The sequence below is a fragment of the Hippocampus comes genome, unplaced genomic scaffold (genome assembly GCF_001891065.2).
Source record: "Hippocampus comes isolate QL1 unplaced genomic scaffold, H_comes_QL1_v1.1 scaffold330, whole genome shotgun sequence".
Taxonomy (NCBI): domain Eukaryota; kingdom Metazoa; phylum Chordata; class Actinopteri; order Syngnathiformes; family Syngnathidae; genus Hippocampus; species Hippocampus comes.
In genome coordinates, this window is record NW_017804754.1 from 7,989 (window position 1) to 35,869 (window position 27,881).

General features: G+C 47.4%; 3 protein-coding genes across 6 annotated transcripts in view; all 3 read right to left on the reverse strand.

Annotated features, from left to right (window-relative positions):
• Window positions 1-6,981, reverse strand: part of LOC109527691 (circularly permutated Ras protein 1) — a 12,544-nt gene extending 5,563 nt beyond the window's left edge. The window contains exons 1-20 of one of the 3 annotated variants that reach the window (XM_019889776.1): window positions 6,850-6,981; window positions 6,699-6,783; window positions 5,375-5,593; window positions 4,864-5,034; window positions 4,518-4,646; window positions 4,169-4,246; window positions 4,017-4,090; window positions 3,623-3,796; window positions 3,502-3,543; window positions 3,119-3,208; window positions 2,680-2,831; window positions 2,469-2,550; window positions 2,263-2,393; window positions 2,034-2,118; window positions 1,804-1,910; window positions 1,427-1,533; window positions 811-928; window positions 546-686; window positions 376-469; window positions 256-282 (exon numbers count right to left, since the gene is read on the reverse strand). In XM_019889776.1, coding sequence (XP_019745335.1) covers window positions 256-282; window positions 376-469; window positions 546-686; window positions 811-928; window positions 1,427-1,533; window positions 1,804-1,910; window positions 2,034-2,118; window positions 2,263-2,393; window positions 2,469-2,550; window positions 2,680-2,831; window positions 3,119-3,208; window positions 3,502-3,543; window positions 3,623-3,796; window positions 4,017-4,090; window positions 4,169-4,246; window positions 4,518-4,646; window positions 4,864-5,034; window positions 5,375-5,593; window positions 6,699-6,768 — 2,091 coding nt within the window. In that variant the 5' untranslated portion in view covers window positions 6,769-6,783; window positions 6,850-6,981. Of the gene's footprint in view, window positions 1-255; window positions 283-375; window positions 470-545; window positions 687-810; window positions 929-1,426; window positions 1,534-1,803; window positions 1,911-2,033; window positions 2,119-2,262; window positions 2,394-2,468; window positions 2,551-2,679; window positions 2,832-3,118; window positions 3,209-3,501; window positions 3,544-3,622; window positions 3,797-4,016; window positions 4,091-4,168; window positions 4,247-4,517; window positions 4,647-4,863; window positions 5,035-5,374; window positions 5,594-6,698 lie in introns of all 3 variants that reach the window. The other 2 variants (XM_019889938.1, XM_019889858.1) reach the window with 2 other exon arrangements.
• A 401-nt stretch (window positions 6,982-7,382) lies between these two features.
• LOC109526963 (protein kinase C and casein kinase II substrate protein 3-like) lies at window positions 7,383-15,096 on the reverse strand. The gene is made up of 10 exons (XM_019888604.1): window positions 14,834-15,096; window positions 12,652-12,725; window positions 12,391-12,547; window positions 11,645-11,880; window positions 10,155-10,310; window positions 8,889-9,064; window positions 8,687-8,807; window positions 8,423-8,490; window positions 8,276-8,355; window positions 7,383-7,944 (listed from the first exon to the last, which is right to left on the reverse strand). The coding sequence occupies exons 2-10, from the start codon at window positions 12,706-12,708 to the stop codon at window positions 7,832-7,834; spliced, it is 1,164 nt and encodes a 387-aa protein (XP_019744163.1). The 5' UTR covers window positions 12,709-12,725; window positions 14,834-15,096; the 3' UTR covers window positions 7,383-7,831.
• Window positions 15,097-18,567: 3,471 nt separating this feature from the next.
• LOC109526829 (SH3 and multiple ankyrin repeat domains protein 3-like) overlaps window positions 18,568-27,881 on the reverse strand; it is a 29,638-nt gene continuing 20,324 nt past the window's right edge. Inside the window, exons 19-29 of one of the 2 annotated variants that reach the window (XM_019888418.1) lie at window positions 25,591-25,673; window positions 25,404-25,528; window positions 25,012-25,147; window positions 24,766-24,846; window positions 24,420-24,428; window positions 24,211-24,237; window positions 24,046-24,102; window positions 23,827-23,948; window positions 23,264-23,372; window positions 20,006-23,120; window positions 18,568-19,761 (exon numbers count right to left, since the gene is read on the reverse strand). In XM_019888418.1, coding sequence (XP_019743977.1) covers window positions 18,861-19,761; window positions 20,006-23,120; window positions 23,264-23,372; window positions 23,827-23,948; window positions 24,046-24,102; window positions 24,211-24,237; window positions 24,420-24,428; window positions 24,766-24,846; window positions 25,012-25,147; window positions 25,404-25,528; window positions 25,591-25,673 — 4,765 coding nt within the window. In that variant the 3' untranslated portion in view covers window positions 18,568-18,860. The remainder of the gene's footprint in view (window positions 19,762-20,005; window positions 23,121-23,263; window positions 23,373-23,826; window positions 23,949-24,045; window positions 24,103-24,210; window positions 24,238-24,419; window positions 24,429-24,765; window positions 24,847-25,011; window positions 25,148-25,403; window positions 25,529-25,590; window positions 25,674-27,881) is intronic. The other variant, XM_019888491.1, reaches the window with a different exon arrangement.

Sequence of the window (27,881 nt, forward strand, 5' to 3'; positions counted from 1 at the left end):
AGCTGCATCGACTCTGGGAGATAGACGGCTGTTGGCCGCCCCCAAGACTGTTTGCCTTCACTCCTTTCACAGAAAGCTGATGAAATTAACGAGACAATACAAACAAGCGAGAACTGCTTTCTTGACTGACTTGAGCGTGTTTCAAAAAGTTGAAGGATTCTAAAAGTGGCCCATTCATTCTTCCATTTTTCTGTATGCGGCCCTCAAACGAAAACGTGCGGACACACTCATCCCAGATTTTTTGATGTCATTTACCTGTGAGTCGGAGACGACAGATTTAGCCTGGAAAAGATGAAAAAAAGAAAGAGATGACATTAAACCAGAAAAAAAAAGCCACATACTAAACACGTGGACAAAAAAAAAAAAAGAACAGACCCTTGTGAAGTTAAAGATATTGTTGTAAATGGGCTCCATGGTGATGACCCATTCCTTGTACGTCTGTCTGTCCTCCGCGCTGCGGTTGTGCTCTCTGAAGACACACGAGAAGCATCGGGGCGTGACTTGAGGAAAACCAGCTGGCTCTCGTCCGAGCCCGCCGTACTCACATCACTCTCTCGATGAGCTTCATCTGCTGCTCGCTCTCCCGACGGGCGTCCAGGAAGCGGCCTCGGACGGCCAGAGCGGCGCTGGCCTGTGACGAGTTGAGCTGAATGATGGGCAGCGACAGGGAAGTCAGCGCCACCAAGCTGAGGAGGAGGAGGAGGAAAGGGGGAGAGAAGGCCGCATTCGATTTTGGAATCAGGTCGTCACGCTGAAGACTTTCCGGATGCGCTGTGGCGGTCAAATCAAATAAATGCGTGACGACTTCACCTTTCATGAGTGACATTTCGGGTCACGGTGAACACGCGCAGCATCATCTGTCCGTTCTTCGGCATGTATCGGAGCTGCAGCTGGATGGACACGGTGCCCCCGGACGGCGGCGGCGACACTGGAAGACAGATTAAGACATTAATATTGATTGATTTGTTGGAAATGGTGCAATGATGCAAACATTGGTCAAAGATCTTTTGACATATACATGATGCATGTTTCGTGAAATGAAAAAATGATCAGGAATAAGTAAAGCCATTTAAGAAATGAGCACAGAGTACGATTTTATTATCGAAAGGAAGACATGAACATATTTTCCACATTTCATTGAAACAACGAATTTTACACAGTTGAATAATTGGCTAATTTATTCTCACGTATAGTTGGTTACCCTGACAGCTGCCATCAACAACACTTTTCCTGGCAACATAAACCGGTTTTGCCACTCCAAGTATAACTCACGGTGCTGATTTGTTTTTCTCTGTCATCACCTTGACTCCCCTTCACTTTGTTCTTGACCTTTTTGGTCTGGCACGATGTTTAAATTTCCTATCGCTCCAAACAAGAATTGCAAGCTAAGCGTGACTTAACCAGTGACGCAATCAGTTTCTCTTACCGTCGCTGTCGTTCGCCACAAACTGGAAGGTGATCTCCTTTCCAAGGTGCACATTTCCAACCTTTCTCACCGCTTTGTGTCCCGCCTCTTTCTCTCCTCTCATTCTCCTGTTGAACATCATTGAAACCCATGAATTATTATTAGTATCACTTTTTTTTTTTTTTTAATGACAAAGGCTGATTAGACTGGCATCAGAATCAGAATAGCGTTATTGCCATACAAACATAAGGGAGAGGGAGGAGGAAAAAAAAAAACAAACCTAGACTAAGCTCCTGCCCTTGGAATGGCAACAGGTCAAAGCTAAAATATGATTCGACCATAAAAAAAAAAAATCCAACAGCCCGATAGCGGAAAGAGTGCGAGACGCCTCATCTTACAGTGAGTTGGGCACAATCAATGTGACGGTGCACTTGGTGGCTATGGTGTTGTTCTCAATGATCTGCTCAAACTCGGACTGCAGCATCCCGGGATTCACGACCACCACCTGATGGACAATGACAACACACACACACACACACACACACACACACACACACACACACACACACAGTGAAAAGAAAGAAAAAAAAAGACTGGTTCGAAAAAGAATCCGATGAGAATCTATTACTTTTCCTCCTGTCCGATCAGCGAGCCTTCCCAGCTCGTCCAGCCTGCAGTCCGTTCCCTCGATAGAGAGCACCGAGACGGTCACACTAGTGAAAGGGGCACAGTTCACTGTCAATCATTCTCTCTCGAGGCACCACCGTTCCATGAATTCAAAAAAATGAAAGTGGACACTGCTAGCTAATCATGCGGCTAACTCCTCAGAATTTGAATTTCAAGCATTTGGAAATGACCCCTGATTGGCAGCATCTTCCCCCAATTCCTGGTAGAAGATTGTGGACGAGAGGAGCGTGCGTGCGCCATTGTCCTCCGCCTCCAGATTCCCTAACGGCGTGTTGGCCTTCCCGTCTGTGCAGATGATCACCTTTTCAGAGATAAAGTTCCCGTGACTGGTTTGATTTGGTGAAAAAATGTCATTCGGGCGCGGATGATGGGATACCTTGGAGCCCGGGTGCCTGGAAGCCATGGTGATGGCGACGAGAGCTGCTGGGCCCAGCGCTGTGATGCCCACTGCAGACAAGCTTCGGAGAAAAACGCAAGAATGCCACAATAACGTCAAATTGAGATCAAGCAAAGTCTGGAGAAATTGCCTTCCGAGTGACCGGCTCGTCAGAGACAATGGGGCTGATTGTAAATGATGCTCCTCGTACCCGCTGACTTGCTCCTGCAGGAATTTTTTCGTGTACGACAGCGGCGCCGGAGTGGTGAAAACGGACGCGGCCGCTTTCAGATTTTCACTGTCCGTCAGTTCGTCTCCACTCAGGACATGCGACGGGAAATCTCCGCATCCGTGTACTGTCACCTATCATAGAGTGGCGGAACAACAGAATTTTGCTTGGTGGTGGAGTTGCTTTACCAATGCAAATTCATTGAAAGTAGCGGTCGTCAAAAAACGGTTGATTCAAAAAAAAAAAAAGAATGCAAATATTGATTTGAAAAGTTAAATACAAGTGAACTGTACTCAGTCATTCTTTCAGGTTCCACAAGAAGGAGCCCACATACCAGACTGAGAATCACCAAAATGGGTATTTCAAGATGTTTTTTTTTTGTTTTTCAGTCCATGTGTGATAAAATTGTATTTGGTTGTACCTCATAGTTGAAGGTGATGAGCCCAACGGGTGTATCAGGCTGTTGTTCGCTCAGCTTTTGAACACATAGTAAAACCGCTTCCTGGACAAACTGCAATGAACAAAATCGGTTAATATTCCACAAACCAATGTGCTGTTGAAATGGTATTGCACTGCACAGATTCTACAACACCGGGGTCCAAACTTGGCGCACGGGCCTTTTGCGGCATGAAGTTAAAATACTGAAAGATTTGTACAGGGCTGTAAAGCCATTACAGGGAAAAAAAATGGAAATTTGCTTTATCAGCTTTTGCAGAAAGCTTCGATATAGCATTTTTTTCAGAATATCAAAATATTTAAAATTTCTTGATGGATTAGTCGTTGCAAATTTGCACAGTCTCTTACCTCCAGCCGCGATCTGTGGATAGACTCCTGCCCCGTCAAAACCTTCGCAAGACAAGAACGCGATCACAATCTGTGCCGTGAGGTAACAGGTAGCAGTTTGTCCTCTGGGTGTGCCGTGCACCTGAGAGGTGATGCTCATGGAGGCCGAGATGTCGATGCAAAAGATGAGCAGAGGCTGCGAGGCCCTCGTGAGGTTTTCGGACGGGCTCAGCACGAACAGGCCGTGCTGCAAACCGGCACTTGGGGCGTTGCTCCACGCAGGCGGCTCACAGAAGTAACAGCCCTTAGCCTGCAGCTAAAGAAGGTAACCCCGGCGGTCACGTGACATCCATTTGATGCGGAAGACTGGATTTTAAGGTCACGTTGATGTTAAGACGACGTTTGTGTAAAGGCTCCAACACTCTTGATGGATTGATCTGCTGTCGTGTACTCGTACGGTCCACTTTGCTGCTCTATCATTGCTCGTGTAGCGATGCCATTACGTACAGCGCAACGACGACAGAAGCTTTGCCTACCAGGTTGTCATAGGTGTAGTCCAGCACGGAGCCACACTGGGAGCAGGAAGTAGGTTTTCCCTGCGTGTGCTGCACTGGAAAAAGCACAAGCATCATCATTATCAGCGAAGACAACGGAAGACTGAAAACAACGAGCATAACAGTTGACTGACCTTTCTCTGAGAGCAGCTTTCCCAAACTGACAAGGATCACGTTGGGGTTTCCCGGCAGCGGCCTTTTATCTTCTGTGGCTGCGGAGGAGCACAGATGGGAAAAGTACTCACCGGCTGTACTTGAGTAGAAGTGTGGATACATTGTCATGTCATATTTTGACAGAGGAAGGACTAGAAAGTACAGCTATCTTTTTTTTTTTTTTTTTAATATAGGGGGTACAAGTAGATTATCATCAGAAAGATGAATACTCACTTTCAGTCTGGGTACCTAAAAAAAAAAATCAACTTTCGCTGTGTGACATTTGCAGCCTTGTGACAACAGGTGATAAAGCGATAGCGATGTGTATACCTGGAGGTGGCGTGGCTGGAGGCGGGGTCAGGAGCGTTTTTTCTGTGGTGGAAGATGTGGGCAGAATCACCACATACTCCGGCATGTACTTCATTAAGGAAGGACGAGGAGGAAGGGGAGGGGCCGAGGCTGCCGGATATCAGAAGTCTCAAATTAGGCCTTGTCATAATGTCTGGAGACCTTACGTCCTTCTCGATCTTCGATTTATACCGCCGGTAAACAAAACCTTCTGTCGTCTGACCGACTCTTTAACAACAGGTTCCGCTTGATTCATTTTGAAAAGAATCAGAAAAATGAAAACAAAACCCAAACTAAATATCTGGCATATTTCGCTTCGTTTGCTTACGTGTCACCTGGCCAGGCGCATTTCCACTGAGCCTGGCGCCTTCTGGTAAAACTGCCGCGTTGTTTGCGGACCACGACGACGGCGACTCCACGCCGTTGTCATAAGAGAACGGCTGGCTGGAAGAAGGCGAGTGGCTGCTTGCCGCCGGTCTCAGGTGGGGAGGAAGCAAAGCTGTGGGGAAGCCGTACACAGACACATTTATCCCCAAATAGCCAAAACCTGAACATGTTTGTCTTCCAGTGATACAATACTGCTCCCTCTTCCGAGTACTAGTCAAGAGGGGAGCAGCAGCAATCTGGACCAACTGGAGACACTGAATGGAGGATTGTGTGACTCCAAAGTAAAGTGCATTAGAGTCATCCAGCCGGGATGTGACGAAGGCATGAAGGACCATTTCAAAGTGCTCTTGAGAGAGGACAGGCTTTACTTTAGCCAGTTTTGCTACTTGAGATGAAAGAAGCCGGATTGAACAACGGCACCAACTTGCCGGTCCGATTTAAAATCACTGTACCTGTCTTTCGGGTGGGCGTCAGCTGCTTGGGAGAATTGCTCTCAAGGTCGACATTGTCATAGAAGGCGGACGTCGAAGCCGGCGGCCCCTGCCGCTTGCTCTTGTGCGGCTGCTGGCCGACCTTGGGGGGCGACTCGCCCACCTTGATCTCTTTGATCTCGAGGGGCGGAGGAGGGGGCGCTCTGACAGGACGGACCCAGCTGACGGGAGGTAGAAGCGCTGCGAGGAATGCAAATACCAGAGATTGCGCCTTTGTGTTCCTTTCAAGCCGTCAAGCTCGCATGACTCACATGGAAGGCTTTTAGCGAGCTTATCTCCAAGAAAACATTTGTTATGAAAGGATGACAGAAAAGGTTGTTTCGCAGGGCTGTTTCATAATACTTCACGGACAAAGAAATGTGGCCTTACTACCCGGGAAAGCTCTTCGCACAGGTGGGAGTAAACTGCATATCGTTTTAGGAAAATCGACACTATTCAACAAATCTTCTACTGTTGTTATTTTTTTTGGCGCGGGGGGTGGATGACCATGAAATGGATGATGCAAAATCATCAACTACTGTTTCAATTAAACATATGAAGAAACCAAGAATGCATGGAAACCTCAGATGTCGTTCTTGTATGTATGTATCTTAAACCAAGGATGTCGTGGGTGAATATTTGAATAAATACTTGGCTGGGAAAATATCCAAAGATTTCGTGCAGGTATCACGGCAATACGTCAATCGGAAAACACATTCTAAGGATGATCAAGATGTATTCTTGCCTATGCCGTAATGAGCGCATGGCGTCAAAATGTGATGATCATTCCCATTCCCACGAACAAGAAAATTATTGAAGCCGTTTATGAAACTGGCAAGTAATCAATAGAAATGAAATGACTCATCCGTTTCGCTCATTTGGCGTCACGGGAGAGCTCGAGCCTATCCCAGCCGACTTTTGCCGAGAGGCGGGGCAGACCCCGGCCAATTACAGGGCTCATTTCAATAACTGGAATGACATCATTTGACGAAGTGGGAAGCGCACGCAGGAAAATGTACACAAAAGCATGAAACTTTGAGGGCCCCGTAGGGTTCAGTGCATCATCTTGAAATTAATTCAATGAGAATCTTCACATGCGTGTGAATAAATTGTGCTCATATTCCAAACATGATTTTGAAAGAAAAACAAAAAAAGATAAACGCCTGAACGGCTGCACCGCTATCGGACAATCTCTCCGAACGAACGATACACTGAATGCGACCTCGGGTACAGGTGTCTCATCACCCCCGCCGACCCCCCCGCTTGTACGTCCCTGAGCATAAGAATCACCAATTTCACATCCCACCTGAGCGTTTGAAGGCTTGCTGGCTGTCCTTCGGTGGAGGCACGTAGACAAAACCGCAGGCAAATTCCATCGCGATCGAGCAGGCCTGGGCGGTGAAATGACAACGGCTCAGCAGAATCTGCAATCAAAGCTGACTGTGCTGTGTACTTACTCATGGAGGGAGAAGCAAGCAATGGCAAGCGATGGCAGACATGGGCGCTTACAAAAGCCTTCCAAGTGTTGTAGCAGCGGGTGGCATCAGTTTATCCGTCATGTAATTTTCAGACATCTCATCAAACCGGTTGGGCGACTGGCGCAGTCGTCAACGTCACCGCTCGGAGGTTTCTGCAACACTGCACGCGGGGGGGCCTCGCGATCAATCGCGTGAGGCCGAACCAATTCAAATGATTCGGGAATCGAAATGCAAACGTGCAACGGAGAAGTCAAGATCTGAAAAGTTGCGGCATGAGTCAAAAAATGAGTCAGAAAAGTAGAACAAGCAATAATAACCATTCGAAAGATAACTATGATACAATATTACCACATTCTGTCCAGAACAATTCAACCAGGAACTCTGTCAGTTAGGCCAAACACACACACAGATTTCAACCACTGCATGTAGCCCATTAGAAGATAACAAGATGTTCCGCCTCCTCCAGTCACATTTTTCCATGCATTCAATTGTCTTGTATCAAGAAGCAGGAGTGGATGGAAAGACATGTTTTTATTTGGGGAAAAAGTCACGGGTCGCCGCAAACGCGATCACCTCAACACCCAAACTTCCTTCGCGGGACCCGAACATATGCATCATGAAGTAGCATGAACTGTACATTTCCTAATCAGAAAAAAATAAAAACCTGCATCCAAAGTCAAGTTGCCAAGAAAATGGCCGGCCTGCCTGATGATCAATTTGGCTCGTTTTACGCCAGAGTTTTGGAAACCCTGTTCTGCTGTAAACATCAACCTCGTGAACAGGCAGAAGTTTTGACCACGTGATCCTAAGTCCTGCCACTGACACACGCGTACGCTGTCGTTTTTTATTAATTTAATCACGAAAGGCTTCCAAGTTCTCTCTGTTCATTTGAAACCGAAGCTATTGGAGCGTGTGTGTGCGCGACATGGCTTCAGGACACAATAATTCAGGAAGAGTGACGTCACTGGACGAGTTCGACATAATTGGCCGGGTAGAAGCCCTCCTTCCCTCCGCTCAGGACCCCCCGGCACCAGCCCTGGTCATCCTCCTCCTCGACCTTCAGGAACTCCTCACCTGGCATCACAGCGAGCATCGCATCAATAACAACTCGCGGGCATATATTCTTCATCCACTGCGAAGAACGACGAACATTCATGCAGCTTTCCGAACTCTTCTTCGCGTGCGTCCGTAATTGTATTAATTGGCCAAAAGGCGTCGACACAAGAAGGCATTTCCATTTGTTTCAATGTGGAAAGATAATTGAGGCAGGCGATGGTTGATCTCGCTCAGGTCGTGATTGAAAAATAACACGGTCGCATCATGAGAGAAATAATTGCATGCCATGAAAAGTCCCTTTTATATACAAAGAAATGAGACACATACTGTATATTGGTCAGTGTTTCACCTGCTTTAAAGGAGAGCTCATCGCCCTCCTCCCCCGTGTAGTCATACAGAGCTCGAACCTTCACGCCTCCGATCATCACTCTAATAAGAAAGAGTCATCAGAAACAGGAAGAATCAAAATTCCACTTGGGGGACCGAGTTGACTTACGGTCGGCCTTCTTTGCCTTTCTGCTCTCTCTTCTTTCTTTTCAGCTTTTTTACCGGTGGGACCCACTCCTGAACAAAGACAGGCATTTTAGTGCCCAATTGTAAGACTCGACTCACAAAGTCGCACGGCGTTGATGCTTTATGATCATCTCCATTTTAAGTGCTTCATCTCCATCTTGCGGCATCCATGTGAAATGACAAACCGCTTTCGGATTTGCGGATTTTCTCGATCCTATCAGGGCTCAATATTGTATGGATTCTGTACCTGGATCTTCGGCCAGTTGGTGAGCATGCCGGGCCCATGATTGTTCTTCCACCATTTGAGGTCCTCCTCCTCGTTGATGGCCATCAGAGTTTGATGGAGTTCATTGTAAACTTCCTTTACACTGATGTAACCACACACACACATACAGTGCATGTTTGTAAAACGCAACAAATAAAAGTCCGGAAGATGGTCGTCTCGGCACCTGTCGTTGTTGGTGACATCGAGGTGTCTGTGGATGGACAGGAAGGCCTGCTTCAAGAAGCTGATGCGTTTCCTCTCCTCCTCCTGCGACTGCTCAAAAATGACCTCCATCTCCTCCATGTAGCGCGGCGTGTAGCTCGTGACATCCTCCAGGAGTTTCTCGTAGCGCTCCCGAGCCTGCGGAGATGCGTTTTTGCAGTGACTCACAAAGAAACTCCGCACATACCCTTCTCTGTTAAGTACATGAGTTGAATCATGAATATGTATCTCAATATGTCTGTGGCAGCCAGGTCATTCACACCAGAAGGAGCAGCGCAATGTCCATTGAATTGACGCAAAAAGTGTGACAGAAACGGTTTAACTCTTTACTTTCTATTTAATTATGTCATTACTGTTTTTCTAAAGTACAACACAATAGAGTGTTACTCTTCTCATTAGAAATGCGCATTACAAAATTTGCTATTTTTTTGAAGGGATGAATGGCATTTCCATTCATTTCAATGGGGAAAGATGATTTAAGTTTCGCGTTTAGTCATGGAACAAATTTAGCTTTTTTTTTTCCCCCATATAAGTATCTGCATTTCCAGTTAGGTCCAGAGTGTGAATACTTTGTCATCTTTGGTGGTATTACAAACATTAAAAATGCTCCCTTTTCGCTTGACACGATGTGGTGCTTGTCACTGCTCCCATCCTGGGCTTCATAAACACAGAGCAGTCCAACGACAAGGCATGTCCAAATATGGGCAGCGCACGGAGGAAAGATTCAAGGTTAAAAGGACATTGTTTGGATAAGAAAGTAGCAAGACTGAATAAACACAAGCACGTGCACTGGGACAGCAAAACTTCCTTGGAGTACAACAAATTTCACTCAGGATTTGTGACCACATAACACAGGCCCACGGATCATTTATTTATCAACAATGTATTTTTACTGTAAAATATATTAATTGAATGTAGCTATTGATTTTTCATTCATTAATGTTATTAAATAACGAATATGACAATACCAGATTTTTTTTAAAGAAAACAGTGAAAAATGGATTGGATATACAAAAGTTAAAAAATGAATTGCTTTGAGAAGGAACTGGTCAGTCACGAAGGTCAGCGCAGAATCATTTGCGCCTGCTGAACGGCTTAGTCAGCTCATCTTTGTATTTATTGCATAGCTCGCGGCTCTAAAATCTTCCAAAAAATAATTTGGGAAGATGATGTTAAAATAGTCGTTGGCATTTCTTGAAGGACTTGAAGGCGTTTTTGAGGCGATCACCTTTTCTTTAGCGTCTGTGGCCAATTCTCTGGCCTCCGTCACCTTCTGCTTTTTCTCTGGACTCCAATTTTCAGCGTCGTTAGCTTGTTTCTCTTTGTCCATGGCACTCTGCTCCTTCTGACAGCACTTGTGGTACGTGGCCCGGGCCTTCTCCAGCTGTTTAACACAAACACACACATGCCTATAAACACACAAATGAAACTAAATAATCCAAGTGAACCAGTCAAGACGACTGGAAATGGGAGTGGTCTGCAAGTCTTTGTTGTCATCTTTGGCAGTGCAAACGCGCACAACAATTTGCCGGTCCAAATAATACATTGTACAGTATAAACGAGAGTTTTCGCTGCGGTTCCAAAAGCGCTTTGATCGTACTTGCTCGCTCACCAGCCGAAGCGATTTGTACCACATTTTCCGCAATACGTCGATGTGACTCGAGCGCCAGAACGGGAAATTGAGTCCTCGTGTAAACATCTGAACGGCGGGAGTTGCATGCAGCCACTGGCACTGATGTCAATCATCGCCGAGACAAGACTTCTGCACGGAGGAGAAACATCTGCTTTGTATTGGAAATCCTGAGCTAAGTCGACATTTATCAGATCCACATGCAAGATAGTCCGCACTGGGCAAGTGGTCTCGCGAGAGCCCTCTTGCGACAAGAGCAAATCACGGAAAAAACACAGGAAGCGGCCTCTCACAAGACAACACCTGCTTTAGTTGAGTCACTGAGGATTACAGTGGGCCAACAGTGGACTCAGTACTTTATTTTTGATTTATCAGTGCAACAACACTGGCACAACGCCTCACAAAATACTATTTTAAATCTGGACAAAATACATCCATGTGTGCAAAATAAGTGCTCTGTTTTCAATGCATGTTTGACACAAACAAAAAAATAACCGCATACTGTCATTTGTTTTCCGGTGCAAACGACTGTCTTTAGGGACGGCACAAAACTTCGGAAAAAGAAACCAAGATTAAGGGCAAGAAATGATTTTGGACATTTTGTCGAAAAAAATATGAAATAAACTCATTTTTTTGCATGATTGCGGTACTATGTTTGTGCTGCATACCATCCCAAATTGACAACAAATGATTCGGCTCACTCATGCTGTAATATACGGCAGTATAAACGCAAATGAAACTTGTTTGCCATCTAGTGGAGACTGTTGATATTACAATTTAAATCTAGTCCACTCAATCCACAAGTTCGTTGAAGTAAATGTTAGTTATCATCTTTCATGAAGTCTTGATAGATGTTTGGACCACGTATTTTTTCCCCCCTCCTAACTTTAGTTTGTGGCCTTTTTTTTTTTCCTCACAGCCAAACGAAATGATACCGATGAAGAAATGATCTTAAATTATCATTATAGCATTGTGAAACTAGCAGAGTTTTCTTTTGGTCAGCTGTTAACAGGCTAACCACTCTTGAGACAGGCCCAAACTCAGACATTCCTTAAAAAAAAATTTTTTAAAAAATGTATGTTAGAGACCTTGGTCAGCTTCTTGTTCCATGGTTTCTGCACTCGTGAAAAACTGGCGTTGTTGTCGTAGCTTTCCCGGAAGCCGCAGAAGAGTTTCTTGGGAAAGGTCTCCCTCTGCCAGGTCTTGACCCGGACGCCTTCCTCTGCCACGAGAGACTGCGAGATGGACAAGTGGAGGGCGGACAGGCGCTCGGTGGAGGTGAAGAAGCTTTGCCAGGCCGTCATCAGCGAGCCGTAGAGCGGCCCTGGGGAACATGACAAATGGAGGGAAGAAACATCGCCCGCCTCGGAGGTGAGTCATGGAACCAATAAAGAAGCAATGATCTCCATCTTTCCACTGTAAAGCACATGGGCTCATTTAAAATCCATTAAGAGATTGTTTCGAAATTACTCAGGCTCTGCATGTTCGCAATGTTTTGACATAACCGTGAGTAAGAAACACTGGTTGGGCATTTAGTGAAAATCCTTGTCATCCAGCTTACAAAGGTCCATGTACTACAATTCTCTTTGTCCTCGCTAGTAAGACGATGAAAAGCGCAACGTATTCTTTATCCTCTGCAGAGAACAACACATTATTAATGTAGCTTACTGAGGAACTGCGACCCCTTCCTTCATCTTTGTCTGTATTAGAATGCCTCCCACGTGATCAAGTAGGAGCAGCGCAATGTCCACTTGTACGAGTGCAAGGACATTAGGCTAGATATCCAAAATGAAAGCGCAAACGTTTTTTCCCATTGCGAGCCTGGCTTACTCACGAGAATCCACGATGGCCTTCCACTTGCTGCTCCATTGGCTGAGCTGCTGGGCGTACTGCCTTTCGACACTGGCCCTCTCCGTGAAGCAGGCCACGAGGTCGTTGCAGGCCCGGTAGGACTGCTGGGTTCTGTGCACCGTGGGTACGTAATTCCCTGGCTGGAAGAACAGCACACAGCAATCGTGAGGTGAGGTGTATGCTGGCCAACACGTGCGTGTCGAAGCCTCCGGATGGGAGTTTTCACACCGGGCGCAACGCTTACCATCCAGAAGCTGCGTTTGGCGAGGTCTTGAGTCGGTTCTTGGGGGAGGCTCGCCATGGTGGTGGCTTGTCGAGTTGTTGCTGTTAGGCAAGAGCGAGTTGCTAGGCCGTTTAACGCACATTTCAATCAAGGGAAGGCAGTTTTTGTTGGCTGAGCCACGCCAGCGATTATCATGCAACTGGTTGGACGCCTCGACTGTCATTAGAGACGAGTCTGTTGTGAACAGAGCCGTTCTGCAGACTGGAGAGGCAGAACGAAACTGAGAACCTTTTGAGTTGAGCACAAAGCTGTTATTCAGTTGCAGGAAAGGGAGAAGGTGAGCGCGCGGGTTCAATGTACCTTCTGCCATCTAGTGGGAGAGCATTTCAATGTTCTACACTATTCGTCGTGAGTATAGAGAGATGAACTATCACAAATTGGCGGTAAATTTTCGGAGGGGTGAAGGATAGAAATTGGTGGCTCATACCTCTCGGCACACCTGACGGTCTCATTATACATTTTGAATGACTACCTTAGAAAATATAATCACATAAAAACAACAATGCCGCTCGCTGCTCTTCTTGCCAAAAACTTGAACAACTTGTTATTTATAGCATTCCCAGGTCGGATACATGCGTAGCTGTCCCAGTGGCAGACGGGAATTCACAAGGAGGGTGCGGGGAGGTGGGGGTGAGGACTGCAGCGGCAGGAATAGAACAGCTGCTCCTGCATTCTTCCCCAAAAATAAACAGCAGTGAAAAGGTCATCTTTCCCTTTTGCTCCGATGAATGCATAAAGCCAACGTCCAGAGCCACCCTTGCTGCTTTTAAGCGCCTACTGCAGCAAATCAAAGGAAACTGTGGCAAAAGTGGGTCTGTGGAGAAAGACAGGAGCACATTCTGTCGTGTGTGTGAGAGTAATGTGAAAGAGACTAGCCACGCCTCACCACCACCAGCGCGAGACATGACTGCACCTACTTATCTGTCACGCAGCGAGCTCGTCCTCACATTTAGTTCCAGACTGCGTGTTTTTCTGGCAAACTTGTTTTTCTGACAACATCCTGATCCTTTTCGTTCGTGACGAAGCAGAGGCAGACAAGGACAGAGGGAGCCAAAGCGGTCACAAGACTTAAGTACCTCGAGTACACCTTAAAAACGCACCTTGCGTGCAGACAGTCCACCGGCGTGGCCGCTTTAGAGCGTTGCATTGTCAGCCACAAGTTCACGCATGTCTTGCTGAGAAAGACTGAAGAGTGAGGAGGGGGATTTCTATTTTATTTTATTATTTAAGTCTGTCTAGACTGGCAGCATGCGGACAGGCGCTTCGGGGTGGCATGGCCACTTAAGAGTGCCCCGTCGTTGGCCCTGAGTGTGCGAACATCACAAAGAGACGGCAGAAGAGCCACGTAAAACCAATTTTACAAGTACAACGTGACAGCCAGAGTGTGGACAGGGTTTTCGTATTCTTTAGAGCGCCTCGTCGCGCGGTGGATAAGCATCACGATGACTCAGTGGAACATATTCCAGCCACTGGAGGCTTTACGTGGCTATATTTTTACGAGTCAAACATGTAGCTATGTGGAGGCATAAAGATGCTGGAGAAAGTATCATTCATTTGTAGGAGTGGATTTCAATTGACAGTTGAGCAGGGTGTGGTTTCAGCGCATTTGGCGGACACGCCCATAGTGTTCAAGATTTGGGATTTTTCATGATTAATCATTCAAATTTGGCAACGTTGTGAAGATTGTCTATGGCGTGTCGGATTTAAGACACACTTTTCACTTTACCGTGACTTTAATATTCCCTTTTCAGGTTTCATGCCTAAAAAGTGCAGAAGATCTCAATGGGCTTATACTTCTCTCTGTTCACATCTATTTTTATGTCAAGTCGTCATCGGCGGAGGCTTCCGAAAAAAGAAAAAAAAAGACGGAGAGAAACGGGACACAGAAAAGCCGTGATACAAACAGGCCGCGTTATCCAATCCAAGCCAAAAACAAAGCCAAGGTGGCAACGGAGCACTCAGTCACAGCCGTGGGCACTTACATGTAGTTTGTGAATCACCAGCGATTACTCAAGTGAGCAGCACTTGTTACTGGAGGCTCGCCCTTTCAGCATGCCCCCACCCACCCACCCACACTGACCCCATTTTGCCTCACTTCAAGTTAGACACGCACGCATCTTGTGAAGAGTCAAAGCGGTCTTACCTTTAAGCTTGATTTCTTTTCTTCTCGTTCCCCCTCACTTGAAGTCCATCCCTGGCATCCCCTCACTCCTCTGAGTATCACTTCTCCAGTCTCAAGGGATAGCCCCCCTACAACGCCAACCCCCCCTCCAGAGCCACTCTTGCCCCTCCTTCTGTCACTCTCTATATGGTGCTAATGGGATGCTCTGCCGTCATTTTGACTTGTGTCAATTGGTGGGACGTCATGTGAGCTTATTAGACAGTGGGTGACATTTCGTCCCGTTCAGAGGTGGCAAAAAGTACTCAACACTGTACATACGTAGAAGAACTGATACTTGTATATTAAAAAAAAAAAAACACTCTGGTAAAAGTAAAAGTGCTGATGTGTACATCATTAAACAGAATAAAATAAAATGTTGCACAGCACCAATTGTGTGTGCTCACTCTTGCCACTTGGGGCCAGCATATTACAAATATGCTATTCTCTGGAACGTTGCAAGTCCTCTCAGCTCATCAGTACGGCACTAATAGTCAAAAGAAGGTGTTTGCAGCCATAAAGGCCTTAGCTGTGTGGTTGCTTGTCCAGGGACTTTTTGGACACGCCTCATTTTAAATGGAAACACATGGGGAAACATAGATCAGATACAAAAGTGGTCACCGTCCCCCCATGGGTTCTTTTGGATAAATAGAAAATATTAATGCAAGACTGAGTTCCGAAAACAAAAGATCACAGGCGGTAGCGGTACAGTAAAGAAACTCCAATGTGTTTTTCTTAATACATCCTCTCGAAAAGGAAGCGATTCTCCCAAGACTAACCTTCTTAACGTCGTGAATTTATTCTGCGAGACCTCACGTATCAAACCCACAAAGTTCACAGTCAATGTGAACCTGACCACTGGACTGGAAAAACATCTCCCCAAAAAATTACATTTAAAAAAAAAAAAAAAGCCTTCATCCTTTTCCAAGCTCTTATGAATAGCTCATGGGCGCCTTTTTTGGTTTGCTGCATGACTGCGGCCCCTGCTTGCTTTGAATTAAGCCAATGGGTTTAATGCCTCCTAGCGAGCGGCATCCTTTTGTTGCTATTAGTTGGGAAGGCCTGATGGGAAAATAATCCTGGACGTGAAAAACATTTGTCTGTCTTCAGGCCTGCCAAATGAGTCAAACTCAACACAGGCCTTTCAATGGGATTATTATTAAAAGGAGGGGACATTTCAAGGAACAACAGAATAAAAACATGGGTCATTTGAAGTATTTATTTCGACACAGTTGTACTTCTATCGCATTTAAAACGTAACTTTATATTCATATATACTTTGTTAAACTCTGCATACGGACACTCATACTGTATGTGGTCATATTCATGATACATTTCACTAGACCTAAAATAGTTGTATAAATTATTTTGTGGTATGTAGTGCTTCCTACACTACGGCTCAAGTCCTTTTTCACATCGAGGCGACTCGGCGTGAAAGAATACTCGAGTCGTGTTTTTGTTCCTCACATGGCAAGAATATGCGTTCAATAACAGGTGTCGGCTTCCCCGGGGTCGAGCAGTACAATAGAAAGCACTGACACAGATCTCCAAACAAAACAACACACGAGCACGTGATTTGGAAGACAGATTTTCAAAATGCTGACACGGACTTGAAATATCAGGTTGAGCAAGTAACGTGTCAGGAGTTGTCAGACTTTGAAAATGTTGCAAAGCCAAAAGAGCTATTTCAGAAACAAGGGCTTAAAAGGCATTTCGATGAAGTGTTAAGAGTTTGTCCTATTCAAAATTTGCATGCCAATATTTTCCCTTTTATTACAAGTATCGGTTATCTGACTACTAAAATTGCGTAGCGGTATCGGCGGGAAAAAAAACAAAACATATCGGTCTAAATCCAGAATAAAGTTGTATTTAAAGTGGTGATCTTTACAGTAACAAAGATGAATTTTGTCAGGATAAAAAGTCATAGCCAGCTTAAGAGCGGCTTGACGTACGTCATTTTTCAGGTTTCTCTCGTGACCTGGAGTGATGTCAGGGCCAGATTGCGTGAAACAGGATGGTCAACGTGTAGCAGCAAGAGCAAAAGCCCCGCATTTTTGAACAGGAATTCAAACGCGGCCGCCGACGCGCACAGAAGCAAACGTGCCGGCTGAAAAGGGGCTGAAGGTTCAAGAGGTGAAGCAGTAAAAAGCCCTGTGTGAACATGGCGCCGGCAGTGAGACTGTGTGCGCTCTCCTCCTCCACTTCTGCTATGGCGCTCATGAAAAGAAGAAACAGATTTCAAATGAAAATAACAGAATCATGGCTAGAATTTATGAATTAAAAAAAATGAAATAAAAATACTGCCATTTGAATGGTGTGAGGATGGAAAGACTGAATATTACAAATATTTGTAATATTTCCTTTTCACGCTATGTTACTTCATATAATAAGCCAAAATATTACAAAATTGGCATTCATTGGAGAATAGTCATCATACTGAGGGGAAAAAAATGAATCTCAATTTTAAGAGAAAAGGTCAAATTATTACCAGAAAAATATTGAAATGTCTCAATAATAAAGTAGAAATGAGACCCCCCCAAAAAAAAAAAAAAAACTAACATTGCAATAAAGCAGTCGAAAGAGTACAAGACAAAAGTCGCTCTGTTATGAACATAAATGACATTAGCTATTAAAAATATGGCAGAAAACTGGCGAACTTCTGTTGTGTTTACGCTCGTGTGGTAATTTTCACATCTACTCGCCACAAGTCTGACATTTTTTCTCGTGAGCAACCCCATTTGTTTTTTTTCCTCGTCACGCAACGCCTTTTTGCCTCCACGGCATGGCCCTAACAACTCGCTGCTGCTACTACTAAAATCAAAGCGTCTTCCCCAAGTGTATCCTCTCAGTACAACTACTCAAAGTGAGCGATCGCGAATGAGTTTGCTGCTAGTACAAACCTTATAACGGCTACTCCTGTAAAACATGTTATATATATTATTTAGTGCTCGCAAGTGACACATATATAAAGCTTATTGTTGGAAAGAATTTTGGGGGAACGTGGCTATAAATGAAAACTATTATTCTCAAGACTTTCTTCATCATCTACAAAAAAAAAAAAATCCTCCTCTCTTGTCCTCAGACTTTGGCCTTGTAATGGCAACAAAGTGACATCACGATGTGTTTCTGGCAACGTTTGGTTGGTGTTTACCCTTTAGGCATCTTTATAAAGTCAGACTGGCGTTTACTCAGCAGATGGTGTGGCAATCCTTGCATGTGTGCGCGTGCGCGCGGTCTACTGCCAGTTAACGTGAGCATAATGTGGTATACAGTGATCCCCCGCTACCTTGCTGATTTTTAATAACATATATATATTTTTTTTTAGATTTTGTTTTGTTTATACAGCACACAGCCAAGTCCGAATTTAAGAGTGGGGCACCTCCAGTGTAGAATCAGATCGTGCCACGTGCATGGCAGAGCTGAGCTCTACTGGAAGAAACGCAGCGCAATTAACGGCAAGAAGAAGAGACAGAGCGACGTGGGAAATGCGGCATAACACATCCCGTCAAAAGCCACGACCGTCAAAATAAAAGCAGTGCACTGGTTGCGGATGCTTAAGTGCTACGATAAACGGGGGTTCACTCTATACTTCATTTCAGCACCGTGCTTTGAACCAGCAATCATTGCGCTCACGTGCCAATCCGATACAGTGCAACCAGAACCAGCCTGACAAAGCGTGTCCAAGTCCACTGTTCTCCTCTTCCACATCTTCTGTTAACGTTCCCTTGCCAAGTCATGCGCTTCTCACACATTTTTTTTCGTCACCTCACAATCACCCCACCACTCTCAGTCTGTGTCCCTGGGGGAAGTAGCGACATGCAAAGGCCTGGGGAGAGAAGGAGGGCAAATCAATGGCAAAGGGAAACTCAAGTCATCTTGCATGGGTTGAGGAACGATCACTTCAAATGACAAACCGGATGCGTTTGATCAAGAAAAATGAGGACGCGGCTTTTTCCGGAAGGACGCTCACCTTCCTTTGTGATCTATGACCCTGCTGCGTTTCAGTCCTCCCTCACCTGTCAGCGAGTTTCTTCAGCGCCCTCTCGATGTTCATTCGATGGCCCACGCGTGTCACGCCCAAGTCCAAGAAATCATCCTTGGTAAGCGAAGGCAAATGAGATCCGTCGATCTCGTTATCAATAAACCGCTCTATGTGTTCGCCCAGGTTCAGGTAAGCCAACCAGTCGGCCACGTCGTACTTGGTCCAGTAGGGCAGAGGTTTGAGAGCGAAGGGTTTGGTCGGCGGGGGCGGGGTGAGGTGGGGGAAGTTGAGGCAGGACGGGCTCGGGGGCAAGTGCAACGGGGAGGAGGCTCCGGAGAGGTAATGCGTGGGGGAGAGAGAGTGGGAGACCAGCAATGGGTTCGGACTCGGCGCGCCTGATGGGGAGAAAAGCGGCGGCGTTGCGGCCGCGTAGGTGTCGCCGAGAGGGAGGCCGGGAGAAGGAGGGGTGAGGGGGCCTGGGAATTCAAAGGGGTTGCTGTAGACGGGAGTACTGGGAAGGATGGGCAGGGAGGACGGCCGAGGAGGGGCGGAGTTGGGCTGTTCGGCGTTATAGATCAGAGGACTGGGGGCGCGGCGTCGAGAAACGGCAGATCGCATCTCCTTCGTGGGACTGCACTGGAAATCGAAAGTCTGCCGCCGCATTTTGGACCGATGCTTGGGCGACGTCGGGTACGGGCAGAAGGTCGGCGAATGGGGAGAGTGCGAGTGAACCGGGGAGGTGGGCATCTGCGGAGAAGGGGAACGGGTCCAGGTGCGTTGCCCCGTTACCTGCGGGGAAGGGGAGACGGAGGGGGTGGCTGACAGATTGGGCGGGAGTACCGCATGGTGTTGAGGTGAGCAAGTGGGCAAGGGGGAGGTGGAGCGGCCGGTAGGCGGGCTGTGAAACGCGTCGCTGAAATCTGCTGAATACCTGAAGGACAAAAACCAAGCATCAAGTATGAACCGGTGATTCATAACCGTCGGGTACTTGAGTGCCACCTTCAGTAGAAACCGGAAACTTTCTGTTTTGGAATTGTTTTTTTTTGTTTTGTTTTTTTAATATAGGGAAAAAATAGCCCTCTGCAACATTGTACTTCGGAAAAAGAGGAATAATGTGATTACATTGAATGCAAAGAATGAATGATAATTAATCTCCAACATTAAAAAGAACCAACCTGTGCATGGTGGGAGATTTGGGGGTTTGGCTCCAGTCGTCCATGCTCCTCATGCTACTCATTTGGTGAAGTTTGGAGCTCAGCTCATTGATGATGCTGGCCTTGACCCCCGAGAGAGGTGAATGGAGCCTGCGCGCGTCCAACGCCACGCCGGATCTCTGGAGCTGCTCGTGTTCCCCAACCTCGCCCCAGCCTGCCGACCGAGCGTCAATAGGCCTGTCCAAGCAGGCCGCCAATGTTGCGCTAAAGTCATCCTCCATTTTGGGCCGAGACTGCAAAAGTTTTCTTTCGTCAGGTAGGGCCCCATCTAGTCTGATATTGCCTGGGATGTTTTGTCTCTGCAGTTGTAGAGGAGCGGGGTTGGTGCTGTTTTGCCTGCGTAGTGCAACAGGCAGGACCTTCCCGGTTCCCTCCTTATAATGAGTCGTCTTTGCAAACGGAGGGTTCGCCAATTTGGTATTCTGTACCTCAAACATTTGTCCGCCGGGGTAGGCTGGAGAAGGGTCCTGCAGCACGGCCCCTTTTCGACCCTCGCCGCCTGCTACATCTCCTCCGAAGCCACTCCTGTCTCCTCTGAGCCCAGTCAATCCCAACATTTCGATATGGTGGTCACTGCTGCTGTGACTGTCCAGCTCTTCAATCCCAGAATCCACCACTGCATCCTGCCATTCTCCACCCTTGGGGACATGAGCATGGTGATGAATATGGTTCGCAGCTCTGGCCCCCGGGCCGAAGCCGGCCGTGGTTCCTCCCACAGTCATGCCGTAGTCGGAGACTGTCGAGGTCGTGGCGGCCGCGCTGGCCGTCATGGTCGTGGTGGCGTACGTCATGGTCGTGGTGAGGGCGGCTGTGCCTCTGTCGTGAGCTGTGGCGTCACGCCCCGCCGACGGCTCGTTGGAGCCACTGTAATACGAGTGAGAAAGGGACATGGGGTGGGGTCTGTGTAGGTTCGTGGCAGGCAGAGCTGGGGAAGGTAAAGACGGCGAGAGAGCGGACTGCGTCAGGGTGGCCACCTCACTGTCGTAGGAGGTAAGGCTGGAGGTGGCGGAGTCCCCGCCCTGCGAAGAGCTTTGAGGAACGCTCGGGGTCTTGGGAGGCGGGAGAGGAGGCGGCGGCGGAGCGGCGGCTCGTTGACTCGCGTTCGGGTAGTAGTCCTTCACTCTTCCATTCTTGCCATTGGCAAACTGTAACGGAGGTGGCAAAGGGTCTGCAAAGACAAACTCCTCATCCACATCTATTGAGGGAGCCGGGGGAGGCAGATGCATCATTCCCAGATTTTCCCCTTTGGTCTCTGCCATCGCATCGGGCGCTGTCGGGACCGAGTACTGAGGGATGTAGTTGGTGTTCGGACTGTTTTCCATCTGCAGGAAGGATGGCCTGCGCGGGGCGGGCTGAGACGGGGGTGGCGGAGGCTGCACGGGTGGAACGGGTCTGCTATCAGGAGCCTCTTTTTCTCTCTCCCTGCTGTTTGGGGAGTAATACTGGCTGGAATATTGGCTGTTTCTGTCCTCTGAGAAGCGAACTCTCAGGCCTTCTCGATGCCCCGGGTCCTTTTCTCGCTCCATCTTCTCTCCTCCTCCCCCCACGCGTAAGATCCTGGGTGACTGAGGCCGACTTTGGGAAGCAGGCGAGGTGCTGGCGGTATTGGTGGGGGAGGTCAAGTGAAGGGAAACAGGGGACGTGTAAGTCGATTGCGTCGGGGTTGCGAAAAGGGAGGGTGTTGGAGTCTGAGTGGGGGTGGTAAACGCTCCCACTGTGGACAGCTGTCGACCAAAGTGTCTCTCCTCTCGGCGAGTCCTGCGGTCATCCTTGAGGGCCCTTTCCCTCGCGGCGAGTGCGAGTCCGAGTGGCGATGAGGGATCCAGAACCTTGCCGGTGAGTGGGTGGATGAAAGTGGTGGCTGGCTGGGAGCCATACGTGGACGGCGCTGACTTGGGTTGTCCGTCCTGATTGAGGACGGGAGAAGAATACTCAGGCAGGCCAAAGGCTGGAGGCATGCTGCTGGAGTAGTGGACATAATTGTCCCCAGAAAACATGCCCTCATCAATGGACTTGGAGGGCCGCAGTCGAGGAGTTGGTACTTCCATGTGTGAGCTCTGTAATGGCTGAATCCTTGCATTTAGTGGTTCCCCGCCTTCGCCAACACCGCCTCCCACCTCCCCCTGCATGTCCTCCTCAGATGAGAGGAAGAAAGAAGCACTTTTTCTTCTCATGTCACGGAAACGTTCCCTCTCCCTGCGTGCGCCTCCGCCTCCAAAAGTCGTACCAGACGCTGACGAGTAGTCTACGTTCTCCAGGTTTTGCTTCAAAGAAAGGGGAGGAGCGACGGTTGATTGAGGCAAGGAGGTGAACGTCGGCGGCTGAGGTGGCGTAGAGGTGAGAGGTGACGGGAGAGTGGAATTGGGGCTGTCCAGAGATGGTTGAGGGGAGGTGCGGTCCTCTGCATCCTGCGAGACTTCGGCTTCCATGCTGCTACCCTGGCTGCTTCGACCGCTGCTGCTGGTGGAGGGCGCTTTGATAATGATGGTTGGGATGGGGATGGACGTCTTCTCTTTGGCTGCGCCGCCTTTCCCACGGTGCTGTCGCTGTCCCTCCTCAACTTTCGACTGTTTAGTCAGAGCGCCCCGACCTCCCCTCCGTGCCGCACCCCTGCCGGTCCCGCCGCTTTGCTCCTTAGCGGCTCCGTGTGAATGATGTGGCACATTTTGTAGGGTTTTAGGTTTGGCGCTTGTTGGTGGTGTAGCGCTACTGTAGCCTCTTCTCAAGCCCCCCATCTTGCCGCCACCTCGCCTGGGTGCCTCTTGCTCCCTGGCGCACAGCCCTTCTGATTGTCTGCGGAGCGTGGTGACCATAACCTGCTGGTTCGGCCCGCCTCCTCTTTCCCAGCCTGACTGATTAGGATGGCCTGGTTGGGACTGCAGCTGGAAGTGGGCTTCAGAGACAGGAGGGATGGGCATGGCAGGACCCCTCCCAGGATGAGGGCCGGCAGATAATGGTGGCTCAGGTGCCGAAGTATTCGGGGGTGGGGGGATTTCTTCCGGTCCTGGCACTGACAAGCTACGAGCCAACTTCATCGCCGGTGGATGAAGGTACTGCCTCTCCTCTTCAGTTATACCTGAGTACAACAATAAAGGCCGTTACAAACAACGTTGAATGAAAGAGCCTGCACAACGACTTCTGAAATGCGTTTCTAATCACGTTACACAGGTATTGACTGCCAGGTAAAAATATCAATCTTTATTTGATATGTAGTCTTACCAATGGATTTCTGACGCATCATGACTGCATGCTGCGCTGGTTGAAAGTGGGCATGGTTGTAAGTAAAACCTGGTCTGGGATTTGCTGTGGACTGCAGCTCGAACGTTGGCTTCAGGTTTCAAAGATAATTAAAAGAAGAAAAGAACATTTTAACATAATTGGAATGCTGGAAGGCCAGAAATTTATGAACACATAATCAAATAAAAACTGTGACTGCTCTTTTTAACACATTACAATATAAAAAAAAAAATCCACCTTAAGTATTGGTGGTGCACCAAAAAACAGTAGATGAATGGACACAACCTGACTCAGACTTAGGCAAATGTGTGGGTGGCTCATTGTCAATCATTTTCAAGTGCTGCGAGGGCAGCAGAGCATCCCCACAGATACAAGACAAAGAAAGGCCGCATGATTAAATCTGTGCGGTTGCCCAGAGCAGAGCAGAAACTCGCTCTTGCAGGAGTGAGAATGAAGTCCACAGCTGACACGTTGGAAGGAATAGGAGTACGTCCAAAATAAATCATGCAAAATTTTAGCATTATGAGAGAACTGGAGGAAAATACCTCATTGGAAACATTGGGAACGATACTCTTGCTCCGGTCCCTCTTGCCTCCGTGACCTCTCTGGCCTTGGTTGTCTGATGTAATCGTGTGCTGGGCAGCAGCCAAGATTTCATCCAGTTTATCTTCCAAAACAACAACAACAACAAAAAGACACATGAAAAGGAGGGTTTCTTGATCCCTGAAGGTGTAAAAACACTGTGACCAAAGTGTTTTTCTTACTCAGTGCCATCTGATAGACTGTCCTCTTCTTATCAGGACCCTGAGAGGAATCGTAGTCTGTGAGAGGGAAAAAAAACATAAAACGAGAGAGGAAAAGCTCACATCAAACAGCTCTTAATTAAGGACTAGGGGCTGATTGAGCAAATGATAAAGCCTGATGTTCACCTGCTTTCTTTTTCCATGGAGAGGCAGCTGAAGCATACATAATTGGGAAATATAAATTAGGTGCGAATCCAAGTGCCGTGTCGTTGGGTTCATATGGCAGATGAAGGGATGGAATACATACTCAGACACAAGATGGTGTGAATGCAGAGGAGGGATGGTGATAGGAACGCAAATGACAATGAGAGCACACGATTTTGTGATTCTCCCACCTTTCTCCACTTCGGAGCGGCACATTTGGTTGAAAGGGGTCGGGGGGGGCGGGAATGGGACAAAAAGATTTGGTAACTGGCGTCAAACAAACAAACAAACAATCATGAACTGTGTTCATATTTCTTGTCACCGTTCGTCCTCACACGTAATTCAAGAACTACATCGCTGTAAAAATGAAAGCGGCACTATGATGCAGATATGCTGTGCAGAGAGATGGTCACAACTCCTCAATAACCTACAGTAATATTAAATTATATATATATTAACACCGTGACACCAATGCTATTCATCAGCCCGTACCCTGGAATTTTTTTTTTTTTTTGTGCCTGGTGTTGGTCATCTCACCCATGTCTTCCAGCTCTGATGTCATTGACTTGGAGCGCAGGGCAATGGCGGGAGGGGTCAGCCTTTTCGTCTGCTGCGGGGCTGCATAGGGAAGCCGGCCAAATGCAGGCTGGATGTTTACTTTTCTTGTACAGTACACACACACACCGAGTCATCACAAGCAACCACTTTGATCATACGCCGACGGAAACGTGCAATCTGTGTTATCGTCGCATCATGAACACGCAATGGAAAAGTGGCGCTAACCTTTCTTTCGAGCAGTGTCCTCCAGCTCGGGGTTTCTAGCAACCATGACAACTTTCACCATTAGAATGTTGCCACCCTGTCGGATCATGTTGACAACCTGCCGGTGTCCTACCTTCACCACATTCTGGCCATTCACCTAAAAAGATCAACATTTGGGATCATTTGCAGATGGCAACTAAACTAATGCTAATATATACATATTTTTTAATGTTGTACTTTTAAATACATTTTAGTCTGTCATTTTTGTTTTTTTACCCAGAAAGAACCCAAATCTGCAACCAGCGGTTTCTGAACAGAGTGTGAGTACTTTTGCCAGCTCTGCAAGGGTCAATTCACTTTGCACGTATTGCTCGCGTGACTGATAAAAATGACAAATTCCAAGTCGTACACACCTCGATGAGGAAATCCCCCATCCTAAGGCCGGCCCTCCACGCCACGCCCCCCTCATCGACGGATTCCAGGTACTGCAGCGCTGGGAACGCTGGCGTCGGAGTGAATTCCTCTATAGGAGTCTGAGCTGTTGTGGATTATGCAGAAAAGATGAATGGACATGAAATTAACGAGTGATGCGACACTCACCTTTGGCTCCCCTAAGGACGAAACCAAATCCCTCATTGTCTTTCTTCTGTAGGACAGCTGTCTTCTCCTTAATGATGTAGTCACTATGAGGAGAAGAAATGGAGAAAAAAACCCATAGTGGAGTCATTTGACTTTTGTCAATTTGAGAGGAAAAAAAAAGTTTAAATGCATCACATTATAAACCCACGCTGCAGCAAAACAAAACACGTCAGCGTCAAAATAAACAGCAGTGGTGCACAATGAGAGCGAGCGAAATGATGGGAGGAAAGCACTTTGGGATGGGATTCCATACTGATCCAGCCTCAGTCGACTTGCGTTCAAGATGACAATGAAATAAACATGTGCATACACTTCAGTGCTAGCGCTGACTTGCAAACGCACCTAAACGGCCGCATTAGCTTCCACAGCCCCTGGCAGCTTTTGCAAGGATGCGGCCTCGGCGACTGCACAGCACCACGATCAGTCATACATACATGACACTTTAGATTTTGTCCAAGTGGAGCTTGGACAGGCCTCTAATCGTCCTCCACAAGCAATTCTTCTTGCTCGAAGGCTACAAGCAAGATTGGCAAAAGAGGTTACGCTGACGCAATCGCCGTATTATTGTTGGCGCTTGGGAAACTGTGGCCCAGCAAGCGTCTTTATGATTCTATTAGCATGTCTGGGACTTTAAGCCAACCAGTTTTCACCACTGCAGGATTCATGAAAGAAATCCAGCTAGATTCTGCTATTTGTCTTTAAAACTCTAAAGGGTCCCACCCCACCTTTTCTGTCTGACTTTCAACACATCTTGAAACTCTGCCATGGTTTTAGTGTCTCATTTGTTCTCAACTTTGTTATTGCTTCGTTCTTTCTAAGTGCACAATTAAATAAAATTGAATGGAGTTCAACAGTAGCGCCACAGGCGACACTGCCACCGTACGTGTGTACGTGTGATGTCATGGTGAAAAGGTCGACAAAAGGGTTCAACTGTTACTGCAGAGTGATGAGGTCCAAAATCAGAAGAAAAAAAAAAGCTTTCTCATGAGCCCCAAAGAATGGAGATGACCAAAGATCCACACAGTGAGCCATAACTTGAGCGTCGAACTGAAGACGATCGCCACTTTCCCTCGCGGAGGTCCATCCCTTGCGCGCATTCGCCAACGCTTTGCCGCCTTCCAGCCATCTGCTCCTCACACCTCATTCCTTTTTCTCCCACCCTGTCCTCCATCACGCGTTCCCTTTCTGAAGATCAAAGTAACACGGAGTGGGTGGACCGATAACATTGGGCTCTTTGCGCATCCACTTGTATGAGGGGGGAAACACGGCCTCGTGACGTCGGTCTTCCAGAAAAGCAAACCTTCCTGAGGTTTGCTTTTATTTTTTTATTAGTTTCTGTCCAACTGCTGAGTATGGAGTGGACGAGTGGGCACAATACACACACACACACACACACACACACACACACACACACACACACAAGTGATGCACTTGATGGATGTCCGTGGCACGCACACGCACACACACAGGATGGAGACGTATCAAATAGTCAGTGCAGGCACATCGGCGGTATACCCACAGGATCCGACGTGCTACGACATAACCACGTTTTCCCTCAATGCTAAAAGGCGCATGCACATTAACACACACACATAGGCATGAAAGTAATCCTTTTGCACAGGAAGGAACACACATCATTAATTATACAATGTGTCTTTAAAGAGACAGGCATAAATAGCCAGGCCCCTATGAATGAGAATCTGCTTCAAGGTAATTGTGAGCCAAAGAGAATGCAATACACCCACATTGTCTGACTAAAATGCATTAATGTGTGTTCTCGCCGCACACGCACGCGCACACACACACGAGCACAGAGTTTAGAGACGCACAAATTGGCATGCAGCAGCGTCTACGATCTAACGCCACTTCACATTTCGTGGGAAATGTCAGAGCTACGCACGCTCCGACACAAAACGCAACGATGACACACACGGAAACGCGCACGCGGGGCGCATGAATTCGCCGTTTGGTTAAAAAAAAAAAAAAAAAAGGACACGGTCTGTCAGTGGCTTTGGTCTACCTCTCCCCTCTCTCCATTGTCCTCTCCTCACATCCATAGCCAGCCAATGAACGAGGAAACAGCCGCTACCTGTAAATGAACCACACGCTCCTGTTTCTGGGCCCCACTGATGGCCACGGAGAAGAGAGGGAGAGAGAGCAATCTCTCTCACCGCATCCCCCCATTGCCATGTCACCCCCACTCCTCCTCCCCTCCCTTGCGCGTCGCACTCCTCCTCTTCTTCCTCCTCCTC